The 26,050-nt window shown below is 41.7% G+C and overlaps 5 protein-coding genes across 5 annotated transcripts; all 5 read left to right on the top strand.

Moving 5' to 3' along the window:
- Nucleotides 1-2,309: 2,309 nt before the first annotated feature.
- On the top strand, nucleotides 2,310-4,781 carry LOC136446365 (zinc finger protein 431-like). Its single transcript, XM_066444706.1, has 2 exons — nucleotides 2,310-2,547; nucleotides 2,946-4,781. Exon 2 carries the CDS (start codon nucleotides 3,470-3,472, stop codon nucleotides 4,442-4,444), a length of 975 nt encoding a protein of 324 aa, XP_066300803.1. The 5' UTR covers nucleotides 2,310-2,547; nucleotides 2,946-3,469; the 3' UTR covers nucleotides 4,445-4,781.
- Nucleotides 4,782-6,644: 1,863 nt separating this feature from the next.
- LOC136446583 (zinc finger protein 431-like) lies at nucleotides 6,645-8,983 on the top strand. Its single transcript, XM_066445035.1, has 2 exons — nucleotides 6,645-6,755; nucleotides 7,147-8,983. Exon 2 carries the CDS (start codon nucleotides 7,149-7,151, stop codon nucleotides 8,637-8,639), a length of 1,491 nt encoding a protein of 496 aa, XP_066301132.1. The 5' UTR covers nucleotides 6,645-6,755; nucleotides 7,147-7,148; the 3' UTR covers nucleotides 8,640-8,983.
- A 934-nt stretch (nucleotides 8,984-9,917) lies between these two features.
- LOC136446349 (zinc finger protein 665-like) lies at nucleotides 9,918-13,452 on the top strand. Its single transcript, XM_066444694.1, has 2 exons — nucleotides 9,918-10,250; nucleotides 11,095-13,452. The coding sequence occupies exon 2, from the start codon at nucleotides 11,097-11,099 to the stop codon at nucleotides 13,098-13,100; it is 2,004 nt and encodes a 667-aa protein (XP_066300791.1). The 5' UTR covers nucleotides 9,918-10,250; nucleotides 11,095-11,096; the 3' UTR covers nucleotides 13,101-13,452.
- A 2,716-nt stretch (nucleotides 13,453-16,168) lies between these two features.
- LOC136446002 (gastrula zinc finger protein XlCGF57.1-like) lies at nucleotides 16,169-18,217 on the top strand. The gene is made up of 2 exons (XM_066444262.1): nucleotides 16,169-16,303; nucleotides 16,678-18,217. The coding sequence occupies exon 2, from the start codon at nucleotides 16,680-16,682 to the stop codon at nucleotides 17,871-17,873; it is 1,194 nt and encodes a 397-aa protein (XP_066300359.1). The 5' UTR covers nucleotides 16,169-16,303; nucleotides 16,678-16,679; the 3' UTR covers nucleotides 17,874-18,217.
- An 869-nt stretch (nucleotides 18,218-19,086) lies between these two features.
- LOC136446001 (zinc finger protein 431-like) lies at nucleotides 19,087-22,539 on the top strand. Its single transcript, XM_066444261.1, has 2 exons — nucleotides 19,087-19,403; nucleotides 19,796-22,539. Exon 2 carries the CDS (start codon nucleotides 19,798-19,800, stop codon nucleotides 21,292-21,294), a length of 1,497 nt encoding a protein of 498 aa, XP_066300358.1. The 5' UTR covers nucleotides 19,087-19,403; nucleotides 19,796-19,797; the 3' UTR covers nucleotides 21,295-22,539.
- The last annotated feature ends 3,511 nt before the right edge of the window (nucleotides 22,540-26,050 follow it).

Raw genomic sequence — 26,050 nt, 5'->3', positions numbered from 1 at the left:
AAAGTCTACTTTGGATCGGCATACCTAACATATACAGGAGAAAACCCTTATAAATGCTATCAGTGGAGCTACTTTGCAGCACAGAATTCTAAATTAGACCAACATGTAGCCAGACACAATAAACCTGTCAATGTATTTCACAAGACACATGTACAGTGATGAGAAACCCTACATGTACGGGGAGTACGGGTACAGGTACTCGAAATCCGTACTTACCTAAACATATGAGGACTCCAACAGAGAAATAAGAAGAAAGCTTTTTATAAAAGCTGGCTAAGTGGCGTGATTGGTAAATTGAATCGGATTAAACCTTACAAGACTGGACTCCAGTGTATTTTATTTTGTTAAATTGACATTTGCAACAGAGCGATACACAGGTCACCCAGGCAGCGTTGCTGATGTTGGGTGCCATCTAAGTTACAGTAGGACAATCACATTCATAATACGGCAAAGAACAAATCAAACAAAATCGAGTTTACATGTAAGCTAAATCTTCCCAATGACTATAACTCCAGAGTAGTGCTTAGAACACACATTCACAAGTTGTGTCAATGTCGATGCTTATTGTCTAAATAGGTCAATGATAAAAGCAATATCGGGCTCACACCGTCATGCGGCCAAAAAATTATCCGCGAATGTCTGAATCCATTCATTGATAATACGTAAATGTTGTAAAACCATTTCTAATGTTACTAGTCTATCTAGAGAAATAATATTCAACTGTAGCGAAACAACTAACCATGTAGCGAAAGAACTTTGTGCCATGTAGCGAAAGAACTTAGGGCATGTAGCGAACTGACAATGTAGCGAAACAACCGGTTACCGTTTGTACCGTAGGTTTATTCGCAAGGATAAGTGTAGACCACAGTAATATGTTGAGCTATGGCCAGCTATGAAAAAAGAAGAAGTTTGAAAAACTACTCTAAACCAACTTTCTGATGTCTTCACGGCCAGTGGCATTCATCCTTTCTCTTTAAATATTTATTTATTTGTTTATTTGTTTATTTATTTATTTATTTATTTATTTCTGTTTTCTCTACAGGGTAGGACGCTCTCAGTGCTAACCACACTACTTTTCAGGCGCACCCTGTACAGAACAACATAAACGGACTCAATAATATATACAAGGAAATAACATATTAAGCTAATGAACAACAAATAACCAAAACCAATAACAATTTTTACACAACCGAGCGTCAAATCCAAATCATATTCCGTAATCAAAGTCGATGTGGCAGGCCGGGTCTGGAGGTCAGAGGTCAGTAGTGATATTTTACTAGCTTTTTGAAAGTTAGGCCCGACGTGGCCGCTCTAACTGTAGCCGGCAAATCATTCCAGGCAAATGCACCCCTGTACGCAAATTTTCTACGGCCGGATTCTAATCTGACTTTCGGAAGTTGCAATGATAAATTTGAATTATGTCTTGTTGCATAGGTATGAGATGTTCTGTCAAATATTTGTAGATAATCTTGGACTTGTTGGTGAGTTGATTTAAAGACAGTTTGAAGAAGGTGCATTTGCCGGCGAGATGCGAGGGAACTCCAACCTAATGCAGAAAACTGTTCATTATCCACATGTGCTGTACGTGACAGACCGAGGACAAGTCGTGCTGCTCGGTTTTGGAGTTTCTGGACATTGTCAGACAGAGATTTCCCACAGTTGGCCCAAACAGTATCACAATAGGTAGAACCATACAGTTGAACAACATAGACACAGGGTCTTATGTGGTAAAACGGACACTAAACGTCTAATCACTCCTAGCCTAGATGACACCGCATTGCACAGTTTGTTGATGTGTAAGCTCCATGTTAGACAGGGGTTGAACCAAACACCTAGATTTTTAAAACATGAAACCGCTTCCAAATTCAACGTTCCAGAAAGAGTAAGATTTAGTTGTTCATTACCTAGACGCAGCCTTCTCACAGTGCCAAAGAGAATAGACTTGCATTTACGGACATTCGGTCTATTTGCATCCAGCCACCTGTCAACATTGCGGAGATCAGCATTTAAGGCTCTATCTATATTTATTAAATGTTAGGTCCTGTAAGAAAATCAGGCTTTGAATGGGCCTGTGACATTTAGGAGGTTAGATTATTCAAGCCTTACTCAATTAGAAGTTTGTTTGCATCATCTCATTGATGGAAAAGCGCTACAACCACATATTAGCTGCAGAGCCCAACGCCTGATTTCTCCGAGACAAAAGTCAAACTAGCTACTGAACCAGAAATAGCTAGTTACCCATGCTTAAACTACCTGCTTTCTCCGCATGAATAGTATCTTAGGAGCTACTGGGAAGAGTTCAATACTATGGAATAACGTTTTGAAAATGATCTTTACCACACAGCGATATGCGTTTTGCGTTGGTCTGTGGTTTGACCATTTACTAGTAAGTATCAGGTTTGTGACCTCTCACCTTTGCCCCGTCGGTGAGCTGACATCCGCCATTGTGATCTGCGTCATCAATTTCTGTGTCAACTTACGCCGAGCGAACGCGATTTGTAAAGAATTCCGAAGTCGTGGAGACCGCTACCTGCCATAGACCTGCAGGTAAGACCTGTGATTGTCGTAGATGCTTCCTGGTTGGTGTTTGTTCAGCGGTAAAGTAGAATTACAAGTGTGGTTGCTGTTGGTATTTGATGGGGAGGGGGGCAGTCAGGAACTGTTATGTAACAACTGCTAGTTGTCGATGTGTACCTCAATATACAATCATGGTGCGGAAATCGCGTTCAATGATTATGTCTCTTCCTCTAGGATATTTGATTCTTATGTTACTGGAAAAACCTGGTGATCTCTCAGTGATTCAAACGGGCCACTACTAGTACTAGTATTTAGATAGAACTAAGGATTTCTTTACTAGTACGTAAAATCTGCACCCTTTTGCGGTTTCTAAAAGAAGTAAATAAATCTATATTTCTTATAGTTATATTTTCTGTCCATCATTTCAGAGATGGAGTTCATATGTGGACCTCCTGTTGAAAATATTCATACGGAACAAACTTTGAACGAACCGCACATCAAACAGGAGGAGGCAGGGGACACGGGGTGGCAACATGATGAACAAGAGAACGCGCTGCGCCAGGAAACGTACAGTGAGAACCAGGGCACCTACAACTACTTCGGCGCCACCCTGCCAACTGGACATCCTCGGAACGAGACTTACAACAGTCGGGAGCAGACACCAGACACGGGACGGCAGCAGGACGAGGAAAAGGACGTTCCAATAGACGAAACGTGCGGTGTAGACGGTACCGGGTCTGACGGAGAGGTCTTGCCACAGGTAGCTGTACAGAGTCAAACAGTGCAAGAGGGAAGCCATGCGGCAGAGCCTACGTACATTTGCTGGAAGTGCGGTTACCAAGATGCACATAAGGGTAACATGGATAAACATATAAGTAAACATACCGGTGAGAAACTACACTACATGTGTAGCTAAAGGGAGTGCGGATTCAGATCGGATCACAAGGCTGGCATGTCCCTGCATATGAAAACTCACGCAAAACCCTACAAGTGTGACCAGTGTGACTATTCTGCAGCAATCAAATTAAACTTAGTTGACCATAAAGTGAAACATACCGGTGAGAAACCCTACATGTGTGGGGAGTGTGGGTACAGGACGGCTCGAAAGACTCAGTTATCCCTTCACATGAGAATGCATACAGGTGACAAACCCTATAAGTGTGACCAGTGTGACTATTCTGCAGCACAGAAATTCACTTTGAACCAACACAAAAGAAAGCACACCGGTGAGAAACCCTACATGTGTGGGGAGTGTGGATACAGGACAACTCAGAAGTCTAGCTTAACCTCACATATGAGAACCCATACAGGAGAAAAACCCTACAAGTGTGACCAGTGCGACTATTCTACTGCACAGAAACCACACTTAGACCAACATTTAGCAAAACATACTGGTGAGAAACCCTACATGTGTGGGGAGTGTGAGTACAGAACAGCTAGAAAGGACAGCTTATCCCTTCACATGAGAATCCACACTGGCGAAAAACCCTACAAGTGTGACCAGTGCGACTATTCTGCAGCAATAAAAAAAAGCTTAGACCAGCATTTAGCAAAACATACTGGTGAGAAACCCTACATGTGTGGGGAGTGTGAGTACAGCACAGCTAGAAAGGACAGCTTATCCCTTCACATGAGAATCCACACTGGCGAAAAACCCTACAAGTGTGACCAGTGCGACTATTCTGCAGCAAGCAAACCAAACTTAGACAAGCATGTAGCAAAACATACTGGTGAGAAACCCTACATGTGTGGGGAGTGTGGGTACAGAACAACTCGAAAGACTCACTTATCCATTCACATGAGAACCCATACAGGAGAAAAACCCTATAAGTGTGACCAGTGCGACTATTCTGCAGCACGGAAATCTACTTTAGTCAAACATGTAGCCAGGCACAGTAAACCTGTCTCTACCTGCAGTCGGCAATAAGTGATTGGCGGCCCCTCATGAGTGCGGTGTGAGGGTACAGGTGTTATTAATCTGAACTCTTCTAAACATTGTATTCGTTCTTGTATATCTTTTGATATATTTTGTCGTATCATAATGTATTTGTGTTATGACAACTGTGCTTTGTCATAATTACTTTATTTCAAGCTGTAGGGAACAATAATGTTCAATTATATTGTAATTTAGATATGATTGAAAAACAACTTTGTGAAATACTGTGTAACGTTCTGTGTTTGTGAGTGTTTGCCTTCACTTTCTGACAGCTATGAGCATGTGACTTTCTTATTTCCGAATAAAGAATGATTTCACTACTTGAAAAGTGTGTATCATGTTTTATTATTGTAGCGAAGCTGATATAACAACTAAAAAGAAGTGCCATAATTGAATAACCAATAACTCATTTGTTGTAGGTCTTTATCGCTGAAGCGGTTCATCTGCTTATGAAACCCTGACTTCATAATGTCCTAAGACTAGGACTAATCAGCCACAAAAGACGCACAACGTCGGAAACGACGGACGGTCATAAGCAAGTGAGTAGATGTGACCACCAAATCATCTATCATGCCGCGTGCTCTGAAGCTGTTGTCCAAGAAGCATCTGTAGATGTTGCAAGCTTTTATACTGTCATGGTTGGCCGGTTCCCAGCAGATGTTTATGTAGTCCACGTACATCCATATTTTAGATTGTATAGATTTTAATGATTATTTAACTTATATTGATTGCTGTTGATGCATTTTAATTCTTATGTTTCCTCTTTATCAGCCCTATCCGGTCCAATATTTTCCATGTTCTGTTGTCATATTCAATTCCTATGTATGCCTACATAGGTCATGTACGTTCTTAGACTTTATTCTAAAAGTGATTCCAAATCATCTATACATAACCACTATGTAACTCATCTCATAACAAACTTTAGGGCATGCCCCAGCGCAAGCTTGGTCTTCCTGTCATCCTGGCTGTGTTTCCAATTATCGGCAGTCCCAGGAGCGCTTCCCCAGCGCGAGTCGGGGCAGCGACCCTGAAGCCCCGCCTTTCTTGTCAGTAGAATTTAGTACTGAATTTATTTCCCAATATTCAACACAAGCTTATTCTCACACAACTCAGTGGCGCATTGTACCGCAAATCAACAATACTGTTGGGCCATCGTCTGTTTTTAGAGGGAGCCCACTTTACTTCCACGGGGTTCTCGTCTACCTTCTTAACAACGTCAATAATAGGCCACTCATCTGAGTCTTCCTGGGGTGTTATCCTCCTAACCAGTGTCCGTACTCGGAGACGTCATTGTTCCTCGTACAGCACTTTGTACACGAGGATTTTGGGTCTTTTTCACATGGCAGAGTAAGAAAAGGAAATAGCGGCCGGGAAACACGCTCTAAGGATGGGGGTGTCAGCCTTTGACCTATGCCTTTCACCCCAGTAGACTGAAACTTATACACAACACAGTATTTTGAAATTCAATGTTTGATAATAGTATCTTTAATTAACATTTCCTTTTGAAGACAAACCGTTGAAAATATTCTTAAAATATGGAAAAATGCCAGGGACACTATGCGTTTCTTCATGACCTCAAATACTGCTGGAGCAGTCGAAGCGCGGCCACTCAAGACGTGAACCATGTGTGCCGTCAATCAACGTCTCATTATCGTGCCTCTGAGGGCAGGCTTCCCGCCTCCGCTCCCCTAGTGGGACTGGCTGCCCGGTATAGGAAGCTTGCACGGGAAAGTTTGTAATGCGATACACACAGTACTATGTGTAGCTATGGCCAGATATAAAAAAATGAAGTTTGAAAAACTACTCTAAACTGGCTTTCTAATGTCTGCACGGCCAGCGGCATTCATCCTTACTCAATTAGAAGGTTGTTTGCATCATCTTATTGATGGAAAAGCGCTACAACCACATATTAGCTGCAGAGCCCAACGCCTGATTTCGGGCCGAGACAAAAGTCCAACTAGGGGACCTACTTTACCCGAAATAGCTAATTACTCATGCTCAAACTGCCTGCTTTCTCCGCATGAATAGTATATTAGGAGCTACTGGGAAGAGTTCAATACCCTGGAATAACGTTTTGAAAATGATCCTTACCACACAGCGATATGCGTTTTGCGTTAGTCTGTGGTTTGACCATTTACTAGTAAGTATCAGGTTTGTGACCTCTCACCTTTGCCCCACCGGTGAGCTGACATCCGCCATTTTGTTCTGCGTCAATTTGTTTTCGGTATCCTCTCCTCCGAACGGACGCGATTTGTAAAGAATTCCGAAGTCGCGGAGACCGCTACTCACCATAGACCTACAGGTAAGACCTGTGATTGTCGTCAATACTTCCTGGTTGGTGCTTGTTCAGCGGTGAATTATAATTAGAAGTGTGTATGCTGTTGGTATTTGATGGGGAGGGGGGCAGTCAGGAACTGTTATGTAACAACTGCTAGTTGTCGATTTGTACCTCAATAAACAATCATGGTGCGGAAATCGCGTTCAATGATTATGTCTCTTCCTCTAGGATATTTGATTCTTATGTTACTGGAAAAACCTGGTGATCTCTCAGTGATTCAGACGGGCCACTACTAGTATTTAGATAGAACTAAGGATTTCTTACTAGTACGTAAAATCTGCACCTATTTGCGGTTTCTAAAAGAAGTAAATAAATTTATATTTCTTATAGTTATATTTTCTGTCCATCATTTCAGAGATGGAGTTCATATGTGGACCTCCTGTTAGAAATATTCATACGGAACAAACTTTGAACGAACCGCACATCAAACAGGAGGAGGCATGGGACACGGGATGGCAACAGGATGAACAAGAGAACGTGCTGCGCCAGGAAACGTACAGTGAGAACCAGGGCACCTACAACTACTTCGGCGCCACCCAACCAACTGGGCATCCTAAGAACGAGACTTACAACAGTCGGGAGCAGACACCAGACACGAGACGGCTGCAGGACGAGGAAAAAGACGTTCCAATAGACGAAACGTGCGGTGTAGACGGTACCGGGTCTGACGGAGAGGTCTTGACACAGGTAGCTGAACAGGGTCAAACAGTACAAGAGGGAAGTCATGCGGCAAAGCCTACGTACATTTGCTGGAGGTGCGGTTACCGAGATGCACATGAGGGTAACATGGATGAACATATAAGTAAACATACCGTTGAGAAACTACGCTACATGTGTGGGCAGTGCGGATTCAGATCAGATCACAAGGCTGGCATGTCCCTGCATATGAAAACTCACGCAAAACCCTACAAATGTGACCAGTGTGACTATTCTGCTGCAATCAAATTAAACTTAGTTGACCATAAAGTGAAACATACTGGTGAGAAACCCTACATGTGTGGGGAGTGTGGGTACAGGACGGCTCGAAAGACTCAGTTATCCCTTCACATGAAAATGCATACAGGAGACAAACCCTATAAGTGTGACCAGTGTGACTATTCTGCAGCACAGAAATCCAGTTTGAACCAACACAAAAGAAAGCACACCGGTGAGAAACCCTACATGTGTGGGGAGTGTGGATACAGGACAACTCAGAAGTCTAACTTAACCTCACATATGAGAACCCATACAGGAGAAAAACCCTACAAGTGTGACCAGTGCGACTATTCTACTGCACAGAAATCACACTTAGACCAACATTTAGCAAAACATACTGGTGAGAAACCCTACATGTGTGGGGAGTGTGAGTACAGAACAGCTAGAAAGGACAGCTTATCCCTTCACATGAGAATCCACACTGGCGAAAAACCCTACAAGTGTGAGCAGTGCGACTATTCTGCAGCAATAAAAAAAAACTTAGACCAGCATTTAGCAAAACATACTGGTGAGAAACCCTACATGTGTGGGGAGTGTGAGTACAGCACAGCTAGAAAGGACAGCTTATCCCTTCACATGAGAATCCACACTGGCGAAAAACCCTACAAGTGTGACCAGTGCGACTATTCTGCAGCAATAAAAAAAAACTTAGACCAGCATTTAGCAAAACATACTGGTGAGAAACCCTACATGTGCGGGGAGTGTGGGTATAGGATGGCTCGAAAGACTCACTTATCCATTCACATGAGAACCCATACAGGAGAAAAACCCTATAAGTGTGACCAGTGCGACTATTCTGCAGCACAGAAATCTACTTTAGTCAAACATGTAGCCAGGCACAGTAAACCTGTCTCTACCTGCAGTCGGCAATAAGTGATTGGCGACCCCTCATGAGTGCGGTGTGAGGGTACAGGTGCTCGTAATCTTAACTCATCTAAAACATTGTATTCGTTCTTGTATATATTTGGATATATTTTTGTCGTATCACAATGTATTTGTGTTATGATAACTGTGCTTTGTCATAATTACTTTATTTCAAGCTGTAGGGAACAACAATATGCTTTTATATTGTAATTTAAATATGATTGAAAAACAACATTGTGAAATATTGTGTAACGTTCTGTGTTTGTGAGTGTTCGCCTTCACTTTCTGACAGTAATAGCAGACGTGACCTGAGCATGTGACTTTCTTATTTCCGAATAAAGAATGATTTCACTTCTTGAAAAGTGTGTATCATGTTTTATTATTGTAGCGAAGCTGATATTATAACTAAAAAGAAGTGCCAAAATTGAAAAACCAATAGCTCATTTGCTGTCTTTATCGCTGAAGCGGTTCATCTGCTTATGAAACCCTGACTTCATAATGTCCTAAGACTAGGACTAATCAGCCACAAAATGACACACAACGTCGGAAACGAGGGACGGTCATAAGCAAGTGAGTAGGTGTTGTGACCACCAAATGTGGACCAATTCTGTAACATGGGTATACAGCAATGTTGGCCTTGTCGCTGCAAGAGTTACACCCAACAAAAGGTCAATACCGGATAATGAAGATTTTGAGCGTCAGTCCAAAAACCGTAATTAACAATCCGTCAAACCTGACGGATACAGTTCATTATGGGCAAGGTTGAAAATTTGATCTATTTGCCTTTACATGCATTTCATAAATACATGTCATTCATAATCGCTGTTACAGACTATTTCCATTAAGACAAACGCCACCCTATCCGGTCCAATATTTTCCATGTACTGTTGTCATATTCAATTCCTATATGTGCCTACATAGGTCATGTACGTTCTTAGACTTTATTCTAAAAGTGATTCCAAATCATCCATACGTAACCACTATGTAACTCATCTCGATACACACAGTACTATTTGTAGCTATGGCCAGCTATATAAAAATGAAGTTTGAAAAACTACTCTAAAATAGTTTTCTAATGTCTACACGGCCAGCGGCATTCATCCTTTCTCTGTAAATGTTAGGTCCTGTAAGAACATCAGGCCTGTGACATTTAGAAGGTTTGATTATTCAATCCTTACTCAATTAGAAGCTTGTTTTGCATCATCTCATTGATGGAAAATCGCTACAACCATATGTTAGCTGCAGAGCCCAACACCTGATTTCTCCGAGACAAAAGTCCAACTAGCTACTGTACCCGGAATAGCTAGTTACTCATGCTTAAACTACCTATTTTCTCCGCATGAATAGTATATTAGGAGCTACTGGGAAGAGTTCAATACTATGGAATAACGTTTTGAAAATGATCTTTACCACACAGCGATATGCGTTTTGCGTTGTTCTGTGGTTTGACCATTTACTAGTAAGTATCAGGTTTGTGACCTCTCACCTTTGCCCCGCCGGTGAGCTGACATCCGCCATTGTGATCTGCGTCATCAATTTCTGTATCAACTTACGCCGAGCGAACGCGATTTGTAAAGAATTCCGAAGTCGTGGAGACCGCTACCTGCCATAGACCTACAGGTAAGACCTGTGATTGTCGTAGATGCTTCCTGGTTGGTGTTTGTTCAGCGGTAAAGTAGTAATTTACAAGTGTGTTTGCTGTTGGTATTTGATGGGGAGGGGGGCAGTCAGGAACTGTTATGTAACAACTGCTAGTTGTGGCCACAGAAGCGTAATCAAGCTTCCTATCTTAATATTTCGCAATCATGTAAGAAAGAAGCTGTCAAAAGTCACCCACCAGAGTTTAAGTCCATGAAAAACATGCATTGGCAGGGCTGTCAGGCCCCCAAAGTTTCAATCTAGAGCATAATTTCAACTTTCTAATCGGCACAACCCCTACGAATCCGGCCCTGTTTACATAAACTGATCTTTGACCTCCTTCTCTACCTGATAATCACACAAAAACACCAAACTTCTACTGCCTACAGACACCACAAACATGGATGAAAGTCTGATTTTTCAACACAATTAGAAGGAAGAAACCCTTACCTGTAACATCCAGCTCAGAAATACCAATATATCCCAGAAAAAAACCCTCTACAGCTACTTTTACCAAGGGTACCAAACCTATTTCCATGGGCTAAAAGTTACCGGTGTGTCGCCTTGTCGATTTGTACCTCAATAAACAATCATGGTGCGGAAATCGCGTTCAATGATTATGTCTCTTCCTCTAGGATATTTGATTCTTATGTTACTGGAAAAACCTGGTGATCTCTCAGTTATTCAAACGGGCCACTACTAGTATTTAGATAGAACTAAGGATTTCTTTACTAGTACGTAAAATCTGCACCCTTTTGCGGTTTCTAAAAGAAGTAAATAAATTTATATTTCTTATAGTTATATAATTTTCTGTCCATCATTTCAGAGATGGAGTTCATATGTGGACCTCCTGTTAGAAATATTCATACGGAACAAACTTTGAACGAGACGCGCATCAAACAGGAGGAGGCAGGGGACACGGGATGGCAACATGATGAACAAAAGAACGCGCTGCGCCAGGAAACGTACAGTGAGAACCAGGGCACCTACAACTACTTCGGCGCCACCCAACCAACTGGGCATCCTAAGAACGAGACTTACAACAGTCGGGAGCAGACACCAGACACGGGACGGCAGCAGGACGAGGAAAAGGACGTTCCAATAGACGAAACGTGCGGTGTAGACGGTACCGGGTCTGACGGAGAGGTCTTGCCACAGGTAGCTGTACAGAGTCAAACAGTACAAGAGGGAAGCCATGCGGCAAAGCCTACGTACATTTGCTGGAAGTGCGGTTACCAAGATGAACATAAGGGTAACATGGATGAACATATAAGTAAACATACCGTTGAGAAACTACACTACATGTGTGGGCAGTGCGGATTCAGATCGGATCACAAGGCTGGCATGTCCCTGCATATGAAAACTCACGCAAAACCCTACAAATGTGACCAGTGTGACTATTCTGCTGCACAGAATGCTGAACTGGAAATTCACTTGGCAAAACACAAAGGTACTCATCATGAGAACCCCTATATGTGTGGAGAGTGTGGGTACAAGACAACTAGAAAGTCTAGCCTCTCGCAACACATGAGAACCCATACAGGAGAAAAACCCTACAAGTGTGATCAGTGCGACTATTCTGCAGCAATCAAATCAAACTTAGACCAGCATCTAGTAAAACATACTGGTGAGAAACCCTACATGTGTGGGGAGTGTGGATACAGGACGGCTCGAAAGACTTACTTATCCCTTCACATGAGAAGGCATACAGGAGAAAAACCCTACAAGTGTGACCAGTGCGACTATTCTGCAGCAATCAAACCAAACTTAGACCAGCATTTAGCAAAACATACTGGTGACAAACCCTACATATGTGGGGAGTGTGGGTACAGAACAGCTCGAAAGACTTACTTATCCCTTCACATGAGAAGGCATACAGGTGAAAAACCCTATAAGTGTGACCAGTGCGACTACTCTGCTGCAAAGAAATCCAGTTTGGACCAACACCAAAGAAAGCACACCGGGGAGAAACCCTACATGTGTGGGGAATGTGGGTACAGGACAGCTCATAAGTCTGCCTTATCCAAACACATGACAACCCATACAGGAGAAAGGCCTTACACGTGTGACCAGTGTGACTACTCTGCAGCAAGGAAGTCACACTTAGTTCAGCATATAATGAAACATACTGGTGAGAAACCCTATATATGTGGGGAATGTGGGTATAGGACGGCCCGAAAGACTCACTTATCCCTTCATATGAGAACTCATACAGGAGAAAAACCCTACAAGTGTGACCAGTGCGACTATTCTGCTGCAAAGAAATCGCGCTTAGACCAACATTTAGTGAAACATACTGGTGAGAAACCCTACATGTGTGGGGAGTGTGGGTACAGGGCTACTCAAAGGGGCACCTTATCCCTTCACATGAGAATCCACACTGGCGAAAAACCCTACAAGTGTGACCAGTGCGACTATTCTGCAGCAATCAAAAGAAACTTAGACCAGCATTTAGCAAAACATACTGGTGAGATACCCTACATGTGTGGGGAGTGTGGGTACAGAACAACTCGAAAGACTCACTTATCCCTTCATATGAGAACCCATACAGGAGAAAAACCTTACAAGTGTGACCAGTGTGACTATTCTGCAGCAAGCAAACCAAACTTAGACAAGCATTTAGCAAAACATACTGGTGAGATACCCTACATGTGTGGGGAGTGTGGGTACAGAACAACTCGAAAGACTCACTTATCCATTCACATGAGAACCCATACAGGAGAAAAACCCTATAAGTGTGACCAGTGCGACTATTCTGCAGCACAGAAATCTACTTTTGTCAAACATGTAGCCAGGCACAGTAAACCTGTTTCTACCTGCAGTTGGCAATAAGGAATGGGAGACCCCTCATGAGTGCGGTGTGAGGGTACAGGTGTTATTAATCTTAACTCTTCTAAAACATTGTATTCGTTCTTGTATTTATTTGGATATATTTTTGTCGTATCACAATGTATTTGTGTTATGACAACTGTGCTTTGTCATTATTACTTTATTTCAAACTGTAGGGAACAACAATGTGCAATTATATTGTAATTTAGATATGATTGAAAAACAACTTTGTGAACATTGTGTAACGTTCTGTGTTTGTGAGTGTTTGCATTCACTTCCTGACAGCTATAGCAGACGTGACCTGAGCATGTGACTTTCCTTTTTCCGAATAAAGAATGATTTCACTACTTGAAAAGTATGTATCATGTTTTTTTTATTGTAGCGAAGCTGATATTATAACTAAAAAGAAGTGCCAAAATTGAAAAAAACAATAACTCATTTGTTGTAGGTCTTCATCGCTGAATCGGTTCATCTGTTTATGAAACCCTGACTTCATAATGTCCTAAGAATAGGACTAATCAGCCACAAAATGACACACAATGTCGGAAACGAGGGACGGTCATAAGCAAGTGAGTAGGTGCTGTGACCACCAAATGTGGACCAATTCTGTAACATGGGTATACAGCCATGTTGGCCTTGTCGCTGCAAGAGTTACACCCAACAAAAGGTCAATACCGGATAATGAAGATTTTGAGCGTCAGTCCAAAAACCGTAATTAACAATCCGTCAAACCTGACGGATACAGTTCATTATGGGCAAGGTTGAAAATTTGATCTATTTGCCTTTACATGCATTTCATAAATACATGTCATTCATAAGCGCTGTTACAGACTATTTCCATTTAGACAAACGCCACCCTATCCGGTCCAATATTTTCCATGTACTGTTGTCATATTCAATTCCTATATGTGCCTACATAGGTCATGTACGTTCTTAGACTTTATTATCTTCGCCGAGTACTTGTACTCGGGGAAGATTATGTTTTCGGTTGAAAATTTTTTTGTGTGGGTCTGAATGTATGTCAGGAGCATAACTCAAGAAAGCTTCAATGAATCTTTATGATTTTTGGTAGATGTGTAGTGGTTGTGCAAAGGAAGGTCAAGTTCGAAAATGGTTCACCATGCGTTTTTCAACGGTACTGCAGCGGACTTTGCATTTTTGTGTGTTTGTATGTAGGCAAAAAAAGTGACGGAAACGTTGATGGATCTTCATTATTTTTTGTAGGTGTGAAGATGTTGTGAGAACGGGGGTCAAGTTCAAAAATGGTTCCCCTGGTAATTTCCGTCGGTACTGCAGCGGGCTTTGTGTGGATGTGTATTTGTATGTCGCCAGCATAACTCGAGAAGCTGTTGATGGATCCGTATGATATTTAGTGGATGGGTAGGGTTTACAGAAAGGAAGGTCAAGTTGGATAATGGGCCTTCTAGCGGGTACCTAAGGTACTGCAGCGGAGCTTCAAAATTCACGGGCTTATTTTCTGAAAGTGCTTTTGTCATGATTTTTGTGTGGTAGATAGTTCATGCCACAGAAAGTAAGTTCTGTAAATTTGGGCCCCCTAGCGGCTTGTTTGGAACTACAGTGGGTGTTTTTGTTTTGACATTCGGACATGAATAACTTGAGAAGGGGTCGACAGATCGTCGTGATGTTTGGTATGTAGAGAGCTCAGATGGTGCTTTACATAATCAATGACTAATTATGGAAATCAGTAGCTAATTTGCATGATTAGTAAGGAAAGTTTGTTGACCCACTGCATTTCAAAATGGGACATGGGACAGTGCCAGGTCATGTAAACAGATAGCCTTGCATAAACGTACATGTAGGTCAAATAGATAAACTATTCTCCAAGCAGAGGTGTGGGTCCTGCTGGTTTTTAACGCGTTCAGTTTAGGCATTTTTGTTCAACACGGTTGGCGACATAACGGAAAGGGGACAAAATAGAAAGCCTGACAAAAACACCTAAAAACACTTCAAAAACCAGCCAGACCCACACCTCTGCTTGTAGAGTACACTGCACCAAAACTGCACCACTGCTAGGTGCGGAAAAGTCACATGTACATGTACTATGTCTTTCAAAATGTGTATGATATGGAATAAAGATTTATTCTATCCGTTATATTGACTGTACCATTTCATCATCACTTTCAACTTACAACACTGCAATATCGAACCTTTGTGGCCCATATAATATCAACATACTCATATTTTGTCATGACCAGTTATAACATATATCAGCACACTCTACAAATACTAGTCCTGTACCACCAAATGATTTTTAACCCTATCTAGACTGGACTTATTCGCCCCATCATAACTTGGGTGGTGCATGATCAAATTTGCAGGGGGTGATATAAAGCACGTAAATATGTATCACTCTCCATATAAATAAGCCTTGATTGTTTGGCGAAGATAATGTGTTCGTGGAACTCTAGTTCTAAAAGTGATTCCAAATCATCCATACATAACCACTATGTAACTCATCTCGATACACACAGTACTATGTGTAGCTATGGCCAGATATGAAAAAAATGAAGTTTGAAAAACTACTCTAAACTGGCTTTCTAATGTCTACACGGCCAGCGGCATTCATCCTTACTCAATTAGAAGTTTGTTTGCATCATCTCATTGATGGAAAATCGCTACAATCATATATTAGCTGCAGAGTCCAACGCCTGATTTCTCCGAGACAAAAGTCCAACAAGGGGACCTACTTTACCCGAAATAGCTAATTACTCATGCTCAAACTACCTGCTTTCTCCGCATGAATAGTATAACTGACACCGTAATATACCTTTATACCATACCTTTATACCATCTTCAGTCGAGGGAGGCAGCGCCTGTTGTGGACTGATCTATTCGCTTCCGCCGTGTTCGTGCATTAGCTCCTTCCAAATTATGTCGATCTAGTTGATTCTTGAACTGGTTAACTGTTTAAAATATTCGGAACTACTGGGAAGGCGGGTTCAATACCCTGGAATAACGTTTTCAAACTGATCTTTACCACACAGAGATATGCGTTTTGCGGTGATCTGTGGTTTGACCATTTACAAATAGGTATCAGGTTGTGACCTCTCACCTTTGCCCCGCCGGTGAGCTGACATCCGCCATTTTGTTCTGCGTCATTGTTTTCGGTATCCTCTCCTCCGAACGGACGCGATTTGTAAAGAATTCCGAAGTCGCGGAGACCGCTACTCACCATAGACCTACAGGTAAGACCTGTGATTGTCGTAGATGCTTCCTGGTTGGTGTTTGTTTAGCGGTAAAGTAGAATTACAAGTGTGTTTGCTGTTGGTATTTGATGGGGAGGGGGGCAGTGATCTGTGTAGAATGCTAGTTGTCGATTTGTACCTCAAATCAAGGAGGTTTAAAATATACAATCATGGTGCGGAAATCGCGTTCAATGTTGTCTCATCATCTAGGACATTTGAATCTAATGCTCCTGGAAAAACCAGGTGATCTCTCAGAGGCTAAAATGGGCCTCTATTTAGATAGAACTCAGGATTTCTTACTAGAACGTAAAAATCTGAGGATTTCCTTACTGGTACGTTAAATCTGCACCCTTTTTTTCTCTCCATCATTTCAGAGATGGCGGAGTTAATATGTGAACCTCCTGTTAAAAAGCTTCATGTGGAACCAACTGCGAACGAGACGCGCATCAAACAGACGGAGACGGGAGACACTGGGTGGCAACAGGATGGACAAGAGAACGTGCTGTGCCAGGAAACGAACACTGAGGACCAGGAAACCTTCGACTACCTCTGCGCAACCGGACATCCTTGGACAGACACGGGACGGCAGCAGGACGAGGAAAAAGGCGTTCCAAAGGATGGAACGTGCGGTGTAAACTGTACCGGGTCTGAGAAAAAAGTCTTGCCACAAGCTGCTGTACAGAGCCATACAGAACAGGAGGGTATCCATGCGGAAAAGTCTACCTACATTTGCTGGAAGTGCGGTTACCGAGATGCACATAAGGGTAACATGGATGAACATATAAGTAAACATACCGGTGAGAAACTGCACTATCTTTGTGGGGAGTGCGGATTCAGATCGGATCACAAGTCTAGTATGACCCTGCACATGATCACTCACGCAAAACCCTACAAATGTGACCAGTGTGACTATTCTGCTGCACAGAAGTCTGAACTGGTCATTCATCTGGCAAAACACAACGGTGAGAAAACCTTCACGTGTGGGGAGTGTGGATATAGGACAGCTCTTAAGTCTGACTTTTCCAAACATATAAGAACCCATACAGGAGAAAAGCCTTTAAAGTGTGACCAGTGTGACTATTCTGCAGCAACGAAATCACACTTAAATGACCATATAGTAAAACATACTGGTGAGAAACCCTACATGTTAGGGGAATGTGGGTACAGGACAGCTCTTAAGTCTGACTTTTCTAAACATATAAGAACCCATACAGGAGAAAAGCCTTACAAGTGTTACCAGTGCGACTTTTCTGCAGCAACGAAATCACAATTAAATGACCATATAGTAAGACATACAAGTGAGAAACCCACAACTCAGAAGTCCAGTTTGGTCAAACGTAAAAAAAAGCACACTGGTTCCAAACGTATAAGAACCCATACAGGAGGAAATCCCTACGTGTGTGGGTTTTGTGGGTACAGGCCAGCTGATAAGTCTACCTTGTCTGTACATGTGAAAACTCACACAAGAGAAAAGCCCTACATGTGTGGGGAGTGTGGGTTCAGGACAGCTCGAAGGCCCGACTTATCCCAACACATGAGAATCCATACAGGAGAAAATCCCTACATATGAGGGTATTGTGGGTACAGGGCAGCTCAAAAGTCTACTTTGGATCGGCATACCTAACATATACAGGAGAAAACCCTTATAAATGCCAACAGTGGAGCTACTTTGCAGCACAGAAATCTGAATTAGACCAACATGTAGCCAGACACAATAAACCCGTCAATGTATTTCACAAGACACATGTACAGTGATGAGAAACCCTACATGTACGGGGAGTACGGGTACTCAAAATCCGTACTTACCTAAACATATGAGAACTCCAACAGAGAAATAAGAAGAAAGCTTTTTATAAAAGCTGGCTAGGTGGCGTGATTGGTAAATTGAATCGGATTAAACCTTACAAGACTGGACTCCAGTGTATTTTATTTTGTTAAATTGACATTTGCAACAGAGCGATACACAGGTCACCCAGGCAGCGTTGCTGATGTTGGGTGCCTTCTAAGTTACAGTAGGACAGTCACATTCATAATACGGCAAAGAACAAATCAAACAAAATCGAGTTTACATGTAAGCTAAATCTTCCCAATGACTATAACTCCAGAGTAGTGCTTAGAACACACATTCACAAGTTGTGTCAATGTCGTTGCTTATTGTCTAAATAGGCCAATGATAAAAGCAATATCGGGCTCACACCGTCATGCGGCCAAAAAATTATCCGCGAATGTCTGAATCCATTCATTGATAATACGTAAATGTTGTAAAACCATTTCTAATGTTACTAGTTTATGTAGAGAAATAATATTCAAATGTAGCGAAACAACTAACCATGTACCGAAAGAACTTTGTGCCATGTAGCGAAAGAACTTAGGGCATGTAGCGAACTGACAATGTAGCGAAACAACCGGTTATCGTTTGTACCGTAGGTTTATTCGCAAGGATAAGTGTAGACCACAGTAATTTGTTGAGCCAAAGAGAATAGACTTGCATTTACGGACATTCGGTCTATATGCATCCAGCCACCTCTCAACATTGCGGAGATCAGCATTTAAGGCTCTATCTATATTTATTAAATGTTAGGTCCTGTAAGAAAATCAGGCTTTGAATGGGCCTGTGGCATTTAGGAGGTTAGATTATTCAAGCCTTACTCAATTAGAAGTTTGTTTTGCATCATGTCATTGATGGAAAAGCGCTACAACCACATATTAGCTGCAGAGCCCAACGCCTGATTTCTCCGAGACAAAAGTCCAACTACTAAGGGGACCTATTTTACCCGAAATAGCTAATTACTCATGCTCAAGATGCCTGCTTTCTCCGCATGAATAGTATATTAGGAGCTACTGGGAAGAGTTCAATACTATGGAATAACGTTTTGAAAATGATCTTTACCACACAGCGATATGCGTTTTGCGTTAGTCTGTGGTTTGACCATTTACTAGTAAGTATCAGGTTTGTGACCTCTCACCTTTGCCCCGTCGGTGAGCTGACATCCGCCATTGTGATCTGCGTCATCAATTTCTGTATCAACTTACGCCGAGCGAACGCGATTTGTAAAGAATTCCGAAGTCGTGGAGACCGCTACCTGCCATAGAACTACAGGTAAGACCTGTGATTGTCGTAGATGCTTCCTGGTTGGTGTTTATTCAGCGGTAAAGTAGAATTACAAGTGTGTTTGCTGTTGGTATTTGATGGGGAGGGGGGCAGTCAGGAACTGTTATGTAACAACTGCTAGTTGTCGATTTGTACCTCAATATACAATCATGGTGCGGAAATCGCGTTCAATGATTATGTCTCTTCCTCTAGGATATTTGATTCTTATGTTACTGGAAAAACCTGGTGATCTCTCAGTGATTCAAACGGGCCACTACTAGTATTTAGATAGAACTAAGGATTTCTTTACTAGTACGTAAAATCTGCACCCTTTTGCGGTTTCTAAAAGAAGTAAATAAATCTATATTTCTTATAGTTATATTTTCTGTCCATCATTTCAGAGATGGAGTTCATATGTGGACCTCCTGTTGAAAATATTCATACAGAACAAACTTTGAACGAACCGCACATCAAACAGGAGGCGGCAGGGGACACGGGATGGCAACATGATGAACAAGAGAACGCGCTGCGCCAGGAAACCTACAGTGAGAACCAGGGCACCTACAACTACTTCGGCGCAACCCTGCCAACTGGGCATCCTAAGAACGAGACTTACAACAGTCGGGAGCAGACACCAGACACGAGACGGCTGCAGGACGAGGAAAAAGACGTTCCAATAGACGAAACGTGCGGTGTAGACGGTACCGGGTCTGACGGAGAGGTCTTGCCACAGGTAGCTGTACAGAGTCAAACAGTGCAAGAGGGAAGCCATGCGGCAGAGCCTACGTACATTTGCTGGAAGTGCGGTTACCAAGATGCACATAAGGGTAACATGGATAAACATATAAGTAAACATACCGGTGAGAAACTACACTACATGTGTAGCTATAGGGAGTGCGGATTCAGATCGGATCACAAGGCTGGCATGTCCCTGCATATGAAAACTCACGCAAAACCCTACAAGTGTGACCAGTGTGACTATTCTGCAGCAATCAAATTAAACTTAGTTGACCATAAAGTGAAACATACCGGTGAGAAACCCTACATGTGTGGGGAGTGTGGGTACAGGACGGCTCGAAAGACTCACTTATCCCTTCACATGAGAATGCATACAGGTGACAAACCCTATAAGTGTGACCAGTGTGACTATTCTGCAGCACAGAAATTCACTTTGAACCAACACAAAAGAAAGCACACCGGTGAGAAACCCTACATGTGTGGGGAGTGTGGATACAGGACAACTCAGAAGTCTAGCTTAACCTCACATATGAGAACCCATACAGGAGAAAAACCCTACAAGTGTGACCAGTGCGACTATTCTACTGCACAGAAACCACATTTAGACCAACATTTAGCAAAACATACTGGTGAGAAACCCTACATGTGTGGGGAGTGTGAGTACAGAACAGCTAGAAAGGACAGCTTATCCCTTCACATGAGAATCCACACTGGCGAAAAACCCTACAAGTGTGACCAGTGCGACTATTCTGCAGCAATAAAAAAAAGCTTAGACCAGCATTTAGCAAAACATACTGGTGAGAAACCCTACATGTGTGGGGAGTGTGAGTACAGCACAGCTAGAAAGGACAGCTTATCCCTTCACATGAGAATCCACACTGGCGAAAAACCCTACAAGTGTGACCAGTGCGACTATTCTGCAGCAAGCAAACCAAACTTAGACAAGCATGTAGCAAAACATACTGGTGAGATACCCTACATGTGTGAGGAGTGTGGGTACAGAACAACTCGAAAGACTCACTTATCCATTCACATGAGAACCCATACAGGAGAAAAACCCTATAAGTGTGACCAGTGCGACTATTCTGCAGCACGGAAATCTACTTTAGTCAAACATGTAGCCAGGCACAGTAAACCTGTCTCTACCTGCAGTCGGCAATAAGTGATTGGCGGCCCCTCATGAGTGCGGTGTGAGGGTACAGGTGTTATTAATCTGAACTCTTCTAAACATTGTATTCGTTCTTGTATATCTTTTGATATATTTTGTCGTATCATTATGTATTTGTGTTATGACAACTGTGCTTTGTCATAATTACTTTATTTCAAGCTGTAGGGAACAATAATGTTCAATTATATTGTAATTTAGATATGATTGAAAAACAACTTTGTGAAATACTGTGTAACGTTCTGTGTTTGTGAGTGTTTGCCTTCACTTTCTGACAGCTATGAGCATGTGACTTTCTTATTTCCGAATAAAGAATGATTTCACTATTTGAAAAGTATGTATCAAGTTTTATTATTGTAGCGAAGTTGATATGATAACTAAAAAGAAGTGCCAAAATTGAATAACCAATAACTCATTTGTTGTAGGCCTTTTTTTGCAAGTTCAGACGTTTAGTTTTTTCTTGGACTTGAACATAAACGTTAAATCCAGTCTGATTCAAGTCCAGGGTTAAGGGTTTAGGTATGCAGCACTACACATTACTTATGTATTCATGCTTGTATACGTTTGCATATATTTTGGTCGTATTATCTTATCATATGTGTTGGGACAACTGTGCTTTGTCTTTATTACTGCACTTCAATGCTATGGAGAAAGAAGACTGTGCATTATTGTAATTCTGATGTAATTGAGAAACAACACTGTACAACGTTGTGATTTTAGTGTAATTGAGATCTGAGCTGAATTTTCACAGTTTCCTTGAAAATGGTTGTACCTCTAGATTGTCTCTTACCAATACGAATGAGTGTGGTTGGCTTGTTGTAGTTTTTTTTTTCCAGCAAATCGTATACCGTTTTTTGACGTCCTTTGGTTAACAACTCTGCGTCACATGTCATTTAACTATTTCTAATCCAAAACATGTAATTCTGCTCTTGGTCTGCCGAATGCACTTAATCTTTCAATGTAAAAAAAAAAACATTAAAGGACATAAAGTAATATAGTTTACTAGGCTACTACGCTAATACACATGACATGTTGGCTGTCTGCCCCTGTGATTGTTACACTTAGAGGTAAATGCCAACCCCTGAAAATGAACGGGGGCGAGGAACTGATTAAATCTGCAAACACCGGAGACAAAACAGTAATTAACGACCCGTCAGACATGTCAACCCGTAGCTCATGTGGGCAAGGCTAGAAATATGACTTAAAAGCATTTACATTAAATTCATAAGCGCGGTTTGGGCTAAGGTGTTTGATACCCTCTTTACCATCAATAAATTCTTTTTTTTCTAAAAAAAGGGTGTGGCCTTATAAATCTTGATGACGGAATCATGACATCATACTAATTTGCATAAGTTATCACCTTGCTATAAGGTACTACCTGAAAAAATTAAGGTCGAGGAAGGTCTATAAAGGTTAAGAAAGGGTTTTTTCAACAACATCCCAAAATTCCTCAGCCACCCTTCAACATGACAATACCTTAATATCTGTTGCAATGTATTGTACTGTGTACGATTGTCGAGCATTAAAGTTATTTTTCATTCATTCATTCATTCATTCATTCATTTATTCTTCATACATTTCCCCTGTCTTTTTATGAACTGTTTTCTGTACCGTCAAAGTAATGGATCCTCTGCCTGCCTAATTAACCATCTTTCAGTCCTGTCAAATAGATATTCATCGTGATTAAGGTTAAAACTACGACCTCCAACCGTTTAGACATTTTTTTATGAACACTCCAGTTTCTAATATACTCTGGGACCATTTTGATTAACACTTTAAATGCTAGCGACAAGATAGTAATCAAGCATCTGCCGGATCTATCAAATAGAATGAAGGTATGAACTGCAAGCACTTACATGCTATTCATAGACAGTCTAATTTCTCCAATACACACAAGGAGATACGCCGGGGAAATGTTGTTTAAGACTCTAAACGTTCGTGACAAATCAGTGATCAACAGCTTATCATATCTGTCAAAAAGCGGTTCATCATTTCTAAACTGTGTAGTTTTCATACACACAAGAAGAGACCCTGGGGACCTCTTGATTGAGACTCTAACCGCCCGCAACAAAACGGTAATTAAGCATGTATCAAACCTGCCGGTAAGCAGTTTATTTTCAGCGATGGGGAAATTGTGAATGACAAGCATTTAATGACACACATGGATTTCTATCTATCATCACCATATGCTTTGGTCACATTTCCAATCCGGAGCCCGGTCGGTCAGCCTGTTGGAACGAAAAGTGTGGTATAAAAGACAACTTAAGACACAAAACCTACAAAAATTATTCCTAACCATTTATTGTGTATTTTCTTGATATGCATTTTATATTTTTCGTTTTTTGAAACAACCCGGCCGGGCCCCAGATTGGGAATAGGACCGAAGCATATTAGAGTTTGAGCTAAAACCAAATCCGCCACCTTTTCTAATGATACATTGTATCTATCGGGTATTTTACATTTCTAAATGTTTCAGTTTCAATCGGTTTCCATCCTCTCATTGAACACGGTACCTCATCATGAGTAGGTTGAAGTTGCGACCCGACAAACATGTACATGTATCCGCTGAGTAGTCTAGTTTTAATGAATGAATGGAGACCTTTATTTCACACATATACCCACTGGGTTCAGAACAGGTTACAACAGAAAACGTCACAGCTTACAGATGCATGTATACAATGACAAGCTAAGCACTTGTACTTCTACGAGGTGCAAATTGTGAACGACGTTTACATTTTACGTTTATTCGCTGAGTAGTGGTATTCAATACACATATACATGTACATGTATCCGCTGAGTGATCTAGTTTTGATACAGACAACTCTGGGGAAGGTTCAATTACGGGGAGGTGTCATGAAAGTGGCATAATCGATAGAGATATGAAGCATGGAGGAACGGTGGCTATGATAACATGATTCATCACCACTGTCAGATTTCATAGCCTTTAGATAAAGCCATCATTGGGCACTTCCCTCTGCCTCAACACATGTCACACATTCAGGGAGATTTATTTAGTTTTCTACTTCTGTAACACATTGGACGTAGTTAACTGTTCTATTTTCCTGACACACACTGTGCCCAAAATGAGTGTCTATATTATCTGCACTGTGTCATATATCTAAAAAAATTGCAATTCGACAATCTATAGGTTTAGATGTACACTTATTACTGTAATACTGATCTTGAGATATTCGCGTTGTTTTTATTTTCGCGGTTAAAGTGATGACTCTCTACCGTGAAATCGTGACATTGTGAAAATGTGTTATTGTGCTACATTATTGGTTAGGCACCCCGTGAATATATGATGAATTTACTGTATATCAACCTTCAAAGCAAGCCTCTGGCATTACTACATGACATGATAAGCTTATATCAAACCACTTGGAACAACGCCATTGTTTATCTCCAGACCTGACACCAAACACATTTTATTCTACCGTCAAAAATTAGCACCGAGTTGTTGGCATGCTTATCACCGCTGCGATATGGCACGGAAAAATGACGGCTCGGGTCATAGGTCGCAGCTGACACCCTCCATTTGCCGCCGCGGATTTAATCAACTCTCGGGGGTGCGCGGGGTTTGCCCCGGGTCAGGGAATAAATGGTTGCGGGAGGATTATTGAATAAATTGATGGGGATAAGGAAAGTGGGGCAAGTCTGGATCTGGGTGAAAAGTTCACTGGTAGCAGCAGACGCGTTCCACTTTCGGTGGATAAGGGTTTCCCGCGCAGATGTGCTTTCACTCTTAAGATTACGGGGGGATCATAACAAATGAATCTTAGGACTGGAAGAAACTACGTGTGTAGGGTGCGTGTAGTGAGGGTAATTTGAAAGAGACGCTCGACAGTTTGCATGCACCGTTTTTCTGTGCTGCGATGTGTACATTTGACTGTGAGAAGCATCACCATCAGAAAGGAATTAGGGTCCCCTGAAACGTCGCGAGAAGTTTTTCACTACGAGCCAAACAACAACATTTGGTTTTTGTTGTAGCCATCTCTGTAGCAGCTGTAAGAAAATATAATGATAACCAGCTGAGACGAATGCCGCCATCAACTCCGGAACCGATTCATCTGGAGTGCAGGACATGCGGATTCAGATTGGTAGTACAGATTAGTATATAACACTGTTGTTTTCGCCGCCAGTGTGGGCAGCGACCACAACCAACTGATGACGAACGTGGCCATCAACTCGGACGGCTTCATGACGTGGATGGCGCCGCGCATCTTCGCCTCCTCCTGCAAGATCGACATCTATTACTTCCCCTTCGACGAACAGGTAATAAAAATCTTGAGATTGTTTAAAATGATGTTTGATTAATGCTAGGGTTGTCTTTTTCAAACAATCAGGATACTTTTCAGGACATCTTGAGATTTGTTCAGGGAATCTCATCGAAAAACCATGAATTAGAAAAAAACTAGTGATCGTTTCAGATTTTCTAACAATTTTCAGATTGTTTCAAATGATGTTTGCTTAATGCTGGGATCGTTTCGGAGAATCTTGATGTTTGTCAACCTAATGTGAGACTTTTCCAAACAATCTTGAGATTTTTACAAGAAATCTTGAATTAAAAAAATCAAAAAATCTCTAGATTGTTTAAAAGAATCTTGCGATTTCCAGAAAGTCTTGAGTTTTTGTGAAAAATCTGAAGACATTCAGCAACGAGTCAAAGTTTGTTGGAATCCGATATCGTACCCCGTCCCTGTGAAGAGAAGGTCGGTGCGCCCTGATGTAGATGGCCCAATTTCAGAAAGTA

The sequence above is a fragment of the Branchiostoma lanceolatum genome, chromosome 12 (genome assembly GCF_035083965.1).
Source record: "Branchiostoma lanceolatum isolate klBraLanc5 chromosome 12, klBraLanc5.hap2, whole genome shotgun sequence".
In the NCBI taxonomy this organism is placed as follows: Eukaryota; Metazoa; Chordata; class Leptocardii; order Amphioxiformes; family Branchiostomatidae; genus Branchiostoma; species Branchiostoma lanceolatum.
Note: the sequence above shows the minus strand (reverse complement) of the source record. Positions and strands in the feature narration are given on the sequence as shown.

Coding starts and splice junctions, on each gene's coding strand:
- LOC136446583 (XM_066445035.1), top strand. CDS start 7,149: ATGGAGTTCATATGTGGACCTCCTGTTAGAAATATTCATACGGAACAA.
- LOC136446001 (XM_066444261.1), top strand. CDS start 19,798: ATGGAGTTCATATGTGGACCTCCTGTTGAAAATATTCATACAGAACAA.
- LOC136446349 (XM_066444694.1), top strand. CDS start 11,097: ATGGAGTTCATATGTGGACCTCCTGTTAGAAATATTCATACGGAACAA.
- LOC136446002 (XM_066444262.1), top strand. CDS start 16,680: ATGGCGGAGTTAATATGTGAACCTCCTGTTAAAAAGCTTCATGTGGAA.
- LOC136446365 (XM_066444706.1), top strand. CDS start 3,470: ATGTCCCTGCATATGAAAACTCACGCAAAACCCTACAAGTGTGACCAG.